The following is a 10027-nucleotide window of genomic DNA, read 5'->3' as shown; positions in this document are numbered from 1 at the left end:
TCTAAAACAGTTTTTTTTTTTTTTTTTTTTTTAGCCCATGGTAGACTACAAATAAAGTCCTCAACAAATGAATATATCATGGTAAACATACAAAAAATTAACACCTAGTCAGTCAGTTCATTACACGATGAACTGTTTCCACACAAAGTGGTTTATGCAGCGGACTGAGGCTTCTTCTCCATTCACTTACATTCAAACGGCTCTCCTTGTTGACCATTTCAAGATTGCACCGTGGTTGACGTATCCAAACCAGCTGAATGAGGCATCTGCGTATATATATATATATATATATATATATATATATATATATATATATATATATATATATATATATATATATATATATATATATATATATGGATGAAATTACTTTGACGTCACACCTCAGGAAACTCCGCTTCTGGGGTTTTTCGAGCAGCAGTTTTCAATGGTGGAAATAGGCAGTGCTGCAGTTTTAATAATCTTGTAAGCTTTATAGAATGTAATAATGTCTTTTAATGTTAATACAAGTTATTATAAAGGAATTTCTTTGGTTTACAGTAAAAAAAAAGTATGTAGGTTCTATTCTGAAATGTCGTCACAACAAGTTTAAACTTTGTGTGATTATGTCGGACTTGTAACAGGTTGATGAATACACATCCTCACATGTTTAACACGCTTCTAAAGACTAAGAATTTGTGTATTTAGAAATAAAAACTACCATCAGACATACAATATGTGTCTTAACTGCTTAAATTATTAATCCACATACAATAAATAATATTTTACTTCAATATGATCATATTCTATATCAAAACTTAATAACAGCCATTTTTGATAGAACAATATTATTTCCTACATTCAAAAAAATGCAAAGATATAATTTTAGCATGTGACTTTATTTTTATTCACTTATTCTTTCACAGAAAGTAGTCCATACACTGCGGTGGTGGAAACGGGTCCCGTTCCTCCAGTTATATCATATATGGTGGTCTTGATTATAAAAGATCATCATCAGATCACATTTGACCTCATATCTGTCACAGAGACAGCACTTTGGAAATTATGCCGTTTGCGATCAGAGTTTGCATGATTTCATTTTAAAAAAAAAGTTAATATACACCAACAGCTGCTGCAGGTCAGTTGTGTCCAGGGACGGACTGGCCATAGGGAGAACTGGGACATTACCCGGTGGGCCAGTCGTGAAACGGGGCCGAAGGGGGCTGCGATATGCAGAAAAGGACAGCGATTTTAACATTCAAAATATTATTTTTCATGTCATTCTATCCTTGTGCAATATTGTAATTTTTTAAAGCCTTATAGGGAATCATATTGCCCTATTTTATTATGATTCCAGGTTAAATATTAATAAATTACTACTTGTGAATTAAGCACACACATACACCTTAATAAGTATGACAATTTATCATCATGATCACAATATGTATGACAGTTTATTGTTAACCAAATATCAAAATCGTGACTGCTATGGGGTCTGAGTTCTTAAGGAGTTGTGGTGTGAACAACAAAGGGTCTGAGATCACATCAACGCAAAGAGGACCAAAAAAGAAACTGGGTCCTCTTTTAAGTCCACTTACATTGTGAACGCAAAAAGCACAGAGGTTATTTGCAGCTGGTTCCCTTTTTGGTCCACTTTAACTGAGCTGGGTTTGGTTAATTTAAAACGGACTATATGTGAAACCACCCTTAGTTGTAGTATTTTAGGGCAGTCAAAAAGTAAGCGGATATCATGTAAATTTGCTCAACTTTGTTAAGCAAATGTCTGTCTAGTGCTACCGCTATCTAGTGGCATTTTCTTGCTTAATGAAGGCAGGTTGTAAAGGTTTCAAATTTTATAATATACTAAAAGCTTAAGTAATTTAGGGTGATTTTTATTTTAGTTGGTTTTGGAGTTTGAAAATGTACACTGCCTGGCCAAAAAAAAAGTTGCACACTCTAATATTTTGTTGGACCGCCTTTAGCTTTGATTATGGCATTGTTTCGACAACCTAATGCAATGTCACAACATTTATTTCCTTCCAGAGTTGCATTCATTTTTGGCCGAGATCTTGTATTGATGACGGGAGAGTCGAACCACTTCATAAAGTCTTCTCCAGCACATCCTACAGACTTTCAATGGGGTTAAGGTTAGGACTCTGTGGTGGCCAAATCATGTATGAAAATGATTCCTTATGCTCCCTGAACCACTCTTTCACAATTTTAGCCAGTTGAATCTTGACATTGTCATCCTGGAATATGCCCGTGCCATCAGGGAAGAAAAAATCCATTGATGGGATAACCTGGTCATTCAGTAAATTCACGTAGTCAGATGACTTCAGTTTATTGCCACATAACATTGCTGAGCTTAGACCTGACCCAAAGAAGCAACCCCAGATCATAACACTGCCTCCAGAGGCTTATACAGTGGGCACTATGTATCGCTTCATGGGCTTCCCTTCTTACCCTGACGTGCCCATTGTTTTGATATAGGGTAAATCTGGAATCATCAGACCACATGACCTTTTTCCATTGCTCCACTGTCCAATCTTTATGCTCCCTAGCAAATTGAAGTTGTTTTTACCGATTAGCCTCACTAACAAGTGGCTTTCTTGTGGCCACACAGCTGTTTAGTCCCAATCCTGTAAGTTCTTGTCGCATTGTGCATGTGGAAATGCTCTTACTTTCACTAATATAGCCGTGAGTTCTACTGTCAATTTTTTTCGATGTGACTTCAAGCATTTTAGTGATCTCCGATCATGATCATTCAAGATTTTTTCCCAACCACATTTCTTCCACAAAGCTGATGGTTCACCACTATCCTTCCAGGTTTTAATAATGTGTTGGACAGTTCTTAACCCAATGGACTCTATGCATGGTCACTTCCCCGTTTCGCCTCAGGGGGCATACTTACTTCCAGCACAGCACCAGATACCGTTTCTTTCTACACTGATTAATGCTGTCTAGACTACTAGGGGGGGAAAGATACTTTTCACACATGTTATTTACACAAGTTTCTGTGGATGACATTGGACAGTATCCATCGCACACTTAGACACAGAGCTGTTGCTCCATCCAGTAAAAGGAAGAAGGGGATTAACAATGTGTATTTTAAGTTATCAACCACAATGAGGGTGAAAGGTCCCTATCTCTGTTTCCGACTGTATTACACATGTAATTATTTTGATTCATTTTGCTAGATAAAGTATAGCCCTCTGTGATATTCTAAATTAATATGACAACTGATGATACTCCAGCTTCACAGCAAATGCTGGAGTGAACGATTATATATTTCTTAACATAGTGACTTTAACAATACAGTTTGTCTAATAGCGGTCAATATTAGTTTATTGTATTCTATTTATGCAGTATAATATAATTTTCACTTTCAGTTTAATTAACGTTAATCGTGTCCCATTTCTAATCGCATGTGTTGCTGTATTTCTCACTTGTAAATCACTGTACAATCGCTGGATGTAAATACTTTGCACACAGGAAGCCTTACACAACGGGACAGCAGTGCTCGGCTATTCTGCAAGCTTCAGATCGTATGTATTTACACTTTTGGAGCTCATTACTGAGATAATTTTTATACTTTTACTAAATAAAATCACAGTTTGCTACAACTCTTGACACTTTCGCGTTAGCTGGATACGATACCGGAAGTCGTTGGATACGTAGGCTACGTTCCGTGCATAGAGTCCATTCCAGTGATTTCAGCAATCTCCTTACTTGTTTTCTTTGATTCATACAGGCCAATAATTTGCCCTTTCTGAATCGTAGTAACATCTTTTCCACGACCATGTGATACGTCTTCCGACATGGTTGTTTAAGAAATGAGAAGCTACACACTGCATCAGTTAGTGTTAAAAGAATTGTTGCCAGCTGAAACATATTAATCACTGCAATAATAATCCAGTCATAGGCTCTTAAGTATCTGTTTATTTAAATCCAAATGGCAATTTTTTTTGTTTTGTTTTTTGGCCAGGTAGTGTGTTAGTTTCAGTTTTTCCAAGACTTTTACTGAGTTATGAATGCAGCATAGACCATATGCCACCGGACTACTTAATCAAATCGTTCCCATTAACAGAATCCCTCCGTTTTTAAACCCATACACAGCGGCCTAATCCAATCCCTTCCATTTACTCAATACCATCATTTTTCGTAACCAAATAACACAGACAGTAAGATGTCCATTGATACCCAATGTCACTGTACATAAAGCAATGACAGCTTTGTAATACAGTTTACAATATGATGGGAGAATTGTTATTGTTGCTTTCTTAACCCATGACATCCTGGGTAACTCTTTTACCCCTGAAACTCGCAAAACAAGCAAGTTTATTTATCAGTTTACTTGGGTTTGTGGGTGTTTGTGTTTCTTTTTGAAAACTGCATATGAATCCTCATTTGACCTTAACTTCTACAAAATCAGCTATGAAGAAAGAGCGAGGTATTTGGAGACAATAGTCCAGCACCACTTGGAACCCACAACATTTGAGGACTACGCGGCTCGTGTTTTTTGCCCTGCACCCTTCCACCATCTCCCCTCTGAAGCAGGTGGGCATCATTTGTTCTCATTTCTTAGTTCATCGTCCATCTGTTATTGTACACAGCTCAGCTACAATACTCACCCTCAACATTTCATCTGGTCCCAGTCATTAACACCAGGAGATGCATGTGTCTTTGTTGATACAAGCCTATATAGCTTTCAATAGTGTACGCTATAACTTAGAATCACAAACAAACTTTCTTTCTGTCCAAACACATCTGTTCACACAAATGTGAGAGTTTTGTTTGTTTTGATTATAAAATGAACATGGCAGCTAAATTTGATCCTCCACCTGTGGCAGTCCAATAATAGCACCAATCTATTATTGTGGGAGAGACTTGTAAGAAATCAAATGCAAGGGCAGATAAAAGATTTCAAGAGAATTCAGTGAACTTTTCCCCATGTTACACACTTAAAGGGGTAAAAAAAAACAAAAAACAGACACGTGTCTTCAAATCAAAGGATCAGACCGACAATCTTCTATTTGTTTTGTAATCACATCCTTTAAGGGGTAGTCACCCAATAAAGAAAATTCTGTCATCATTTACTCACCCTTAGTTTTTCCAAATCATGTAACCCATTTCTTTCTACATAAGGGTGAGTAAATGATGATAGAATATTCATTATTGGGTGACTACCCCTTAAAGGATGTGATTACAAAACAAATAGAAGAACATTGTCGATCTGATCCTTCCATTTGAAGACACGTGTCTGTTTTTCTAAATTATTATTCTTTTCTCTTTTTTTTTTTTCAATCATTGCAGATTTTGGACTGAAAAACGACCTTCTAAGTTTAAGCAAATGGAGTCGTTTTTCAAACCCAAAGCTTATATTTGGGCTTTTGTGTTTACATTTTCCTCTGTGGGCCTTTGGTACCTTCTCAACCCAAATGATCATTATTCTCTTTTTTTTTTTATATATATTCCCATTTATTTTTATTGCTTTTATTTATTTTTGTTTTTTTATCTTATGTTTCCCCCTTCAGATCATAATCTATCACTTGTGTATATATGAAGGTAAGATTCCTGGAGAACCCGTACACTGAGGCTGCCTCTATGCTGTTTAATTGTCATGAATTTATTTGGCTTGTAACAAGGTTAATAGCTCTCTTTGCTATCTTTTTTGTTTCCTTTCTAGACTGAAATCTGTTCCCCTTTTCCATGTTCTCTCATTCTCAATGTATTTTGTTTAGTGGGATGTCTGCAACATTTATCTGCATGGCATGTTCACGGCATAATCCCTAACGTTAACCAACATTTACACACTCTCTTTACCTCTTCTGTAGTCATGTCCATGTTTGGCATGATCTCAGCTTCACTTACCTCACCCTCTGTTCTTTATATAACTTGTCTGTCTGTCTTTGTAAATGTTGAAACAAAGTGTCAGAATGATAGAGCTGCAGCAGCATAGAGCTCAACATTGACCACCCACTTTTTCAGGGGCATTTGTTCCAGAAGAATTTTCCCCATAATTTCTTTCCATGGATATTTCAAAACATTGATTAATAAAGAGTTATAAGCTTGAGCCAAACCAACCAGCTCCAAGATAAAACATGACAAAGTACTTAAAAATCAGAAAAAGACATAGGGACAAGACTTTCCTTGAAAATGTCTATTGTGTCTTTATCAATTTCTTATCAGTTAGGGTCACCACAATGCTCACAACACCAACATTAGCTAATGATACCTAGCTAGCCAATACAATTCTGCAAAAAGGCAGAGATTCCTTCAATTCCAAGATAATGGCGATTCAAATTGGTGGATCTAGTTTCAGGATTATGGATAGTGTAGTGCTTCACTGGGAATTGAATATGAATTGAATCCAATTTAAAAGTTGAAATCACTGATTTACGGCTTTTACAGAGGAATATACAGTCACAACAACCTTGGTGCTCATGGTAGGTCTGTCTTGAAAGATTGATGTGTTATTGCTAAAAATACATTTCAATATTAAGATTTTGAGTGGCATTTTTTACATCTGGAAGCCTGCTATTGAGCCTAGTTGCTTTAAGTTACTCATTTACAGTATTTGCAGCCTTATGAGCCATAATATTCTTGTTATTCAAAGCAACTAAAGACAACATCTCTATCAATATAGCGAACATACAATTTTTACATTTGGGGAGATTGGTGTTATGGCATTCAGGTTTAGAATTTAGTGACTAGCGGTAGGGCTGGGTATCGATACAGATTTCCAGATTCTATTCCGGTTCACAAGCTCAATCATAATCAATTCAATATATTAGTCAATTTTTACTATAAGTTCTCCTCCCTGCTCAGTCAATCTCCACTTTAACGTTCACTTTCACATTCTTCTTCTTGTGTTTTTGGTGATTTACATTCATCGTGCATACGCCCCCTACTGGGCAGGGAGAAGAATTTCTAGCAAAAATGGACTTAAATATTGATCTGTTTCTCACCCATACCTATTATATCACTTCTGAAGATATGGATGTAACCACTGGAGTCTTATGAATTATTTTTATGATGCCTTTATGTGCTTTTTTGAGTGTCAAAATCACCCATTCACTTGCATTGTATGGAGCTACAGAGCTGAAATATTCTTCTAAAAATCTTTGTTTGTGTTCAGCAGAAGAATGTCACACATCTGGGATGGCATGATGGTGAGTAAATGCCTTCTCAAACTCGTATGACTTTCTTCAGAACAAAAACAGATTTTTTGAAGGATATATGATGTGTGTGTTCATACAATGCAAATCAATTTGGATTAAACATTTTCAAGCTCCAAAAAGTACTTAAAAGCAGCATAACCTTCAGCAAACCCTGCATACACGAGCGTGTACGTTGTTTTTTGGCTTTGCTATACACAACTCATAATTGAATTAATTTAAACCAACTGATCTCAGTTCGGGAGAATCTGTGCTGTCAGTAAAGGGTTAAACTTTTGACGTATGGAGTCACGTGACAAAACAACATGCCGCCGATCTCAGCTGAGTTTGTCTTTGGGAGAAACTTGATTTGAAAATAAGGTGCATTTTGAACTGTTCTGAGACCAGTGCTGACAGACAGCACATGGGAGTTTAAGTCATTCATTAAAAAAGGAGCAAGTGAGCATCAAAAGTGCATTATATCCAAACATCCAATCAGAAGTTCAGTTTTGGGCTGCAGATGATGTTTGACACTCAACATGTTTAGCAGACATGGGACAATGGTAATCAGCACATAGATTTAAAATGTATAATTTTATTTTAACATGGTTGGCGGTGATTGGATGATGCTGGCCATTAATTTGAATCAGAATTAATTATGCTAATTTCTAATGTAATGTCTGTAACAAAAAAAAAAAAAAGAAAGAAAAACCAACACTCCTGGAAACAAACAATTTGATGAAAAAATCTGACTTTCTATAGCTTGGTATTATTTAAAAATTCACAACTTAGTCTCGCTGTCCACATATGTGGGCATACATTTTTTAGGAAAAATATTTGCTTGTTTATTAGGTGCTACTAGTTACAAATCAAAAAGGGAAATGGAAAATGCACACAGCAGTCACGCTCGGGTCTCAGGTACTACTCTAGTGGTTTAATCCAAATACAATCCGTTTTGGGTGAGAAACAGACAAAACTTTAACTCTTTTTTTCAATATAATCTTGACATCTTCAGTCGACTTATTCATGGGAGAAGCGCTGTACACACTCGCGATCAACATAATGACAACACCTGGCATAGAGTAAAAGATCGAATTTGTGATTCAATCGATATCAGGATTGTTAAAAAAAGATTGAAATAAATAAAAATAAAAAATACAATTATTTAATTTTTTTTGTAACCCAGCCCTAACTAGTGGCTTGTAATTTGAACAGTTTTAAGTTGCATTTGTATAAGTGTAAGTGAGTCGAGAGATCAGCTCTTAAATTTGTTGTTTTGTATTTTATGTGCACCTGCTACTGATTTCCCTCCAAGCCTGCTCACACCTTTGTTTAATCTCTTCTTTTTTGTATTGTTTCTCTACTTCCTCTGACATCACACATTTAAGCCTATCACTTCTCATCTTTACTTCCTTTTTCTCTTTTCCTTTTTTCCAAAATCCCTTTCACTCTCTCTTCCTTTGCTTCCCTTCCTAATTTGCACTCTCCCATTTTCCTGTCTCCTTCTCCTTTTCAAGAGAGAAATGCTGTGATTTTTCTACTCCTTCCCAAACCTTCACTAGAAAACATTGGGCTCATCAAGGTAAAGGGCAAAGGCTTGAAACGGAAGGTATTTCATGCTAACTGTGAACGGTATGCTGAAACTGAAAACGGCAAAGTACCTTATTCTTTTTTTTTTTTCCTCTTTATTCTCCCTTGTTATTCTGTTTCATTGTAGTTTGTGTTGAGATATTGTAACTGCACCCCTGTTGGTCTAATCTAAGGGAGGAGGTGTCAGATCTCAGCGTCGATTAGTCCCAGCATCCCCCTTGATTCGCTCTGTGAAATTCACCCACAGTGTACTGTTACATTAACCTCTCACGACCCTCTGAAGAAAGGGGTTTATATACTTAATTTGCTCTGCAAAAACACTATGTTTTCATGCATTTAATTATGTTATGTTGGTACATCTAACCTGAAGTATGGTAACCAAAGGATTGGAACAAAGTTATTGATATGTTGCGGGGAAAAATAGCTGGAGAGGTCTTTCCTAATCAAATTGTAGTGATATTCACAACAATTATGATTTGAGATTAAAAAAAAATATATATATATATATAATTTTCAAAATATCTTAGTACAATATAGATATTTTTTTTCCTTTTTCAACCTTATTTTCCTTCTTTATTTTTTTATCCCATATTCTAGGTCACAAACACAAAGCCATTTAAACTAAAATTCAAGGAATAGTTCACCCAGAATGAAAATTCTGGCGTCATTTACTCACTCTCACGACATTTATTCTTGTATGGAACACAAAATAAAATTAATATAATGAAAGTGAATGGGTAATGTGTCTTTCAAGCTCTAAAAGTGGTCCATTTGACTCATTTCATGCACTTTATTCCAAGATTTCTGAAGCCGTACTTTAGCTTTGTGTGAGGAACAGACCGAAATGTAGTTTAAAATTTGCAGGGTCTAAAAAAAAACGTAAAAAATTTTTTTTTTTTTACATATAATTCTCAATTTTTTTTTACATTTTACATATTTTTATTTTTATTAAATTTTTTTACATATAGTTGTCAATTAAAGTGCAGACTTGTCTTGATTTCATGTGAACATTTTTACGTGGGAGGTGCAAATAGTCACATGACCAGAACCATTTCATTCCACTCTGAAAGATGACGTCTATCAAAACTCCATCAAAGGAAGCCAGTAAAGCGTGTCATAATGCACATCAACTACCATATTTGTTACATATACTGTTTAAAGGGTCTATTATTGACTTATAAGTCTGCTCTGGCTCATATACTGTAAATCATGTTCACACGAAAAGTAAACATGAAAGTGCACACAGTTGTGACCAGTGGGAAAACACCTCATTTTTGAATAGGCAATTCATTGACTCACAT

General features: G+C 35.8%; 1 protein-coding gene across 6 annotated transcripts in view; it reads left to right on the top strand.

Moving 5' to 3' along the window:
• The window catches only part of LOC127454790 (ral GTPase-activating protein subunit alpha-1-like), a 100616-nt gene that overhangs the window by 87526 nt on the left and 3063 nt on the right, over positions 1-10027 (top strand). For 3 of the 6 annotated variants that reach the window (XM_051722203.1, XM_051722202.1, XM_051722200.1), the window contains 2 exons: positions 4412-4536; positions 8654-8768. In XM_051722203.1, the coding sequence (XP_051578163.1) occupies positions 4412-4536; positions 8654-8768 (240 nt within the window). Of the gene's footprint in view, positions 1-4411; positions 4537-5513; positions 5545-8653; positions 8769-10027 lie in introns of all 6 variants that reach the window. The other 3 variants (XM_051722204.1, XM_051722206.1, XM_051722205.1) reach the window with 2 other exon arrangements.

Source organism: Myxocyprinus asiaticus, chromosome 17 (genome assembly GCF_019703515.2).
Source record: "Myxocyprinus asiaticus isolate MX2 ecotype Aquarium Trade chromosome 17, UBuf_Myxa_2, whole genome shotgun sequence".
Taxonomy (NCBI): Eukaryota; Metazoa; Chordata; class Actinopteri; order Cypriniformes; family Catostomidae; genus Myxocyprinus; species Myxocyprinus asiaticus.
This window is presented reverse-complemented; position numbering and strand designations above follow the sequence as displayed.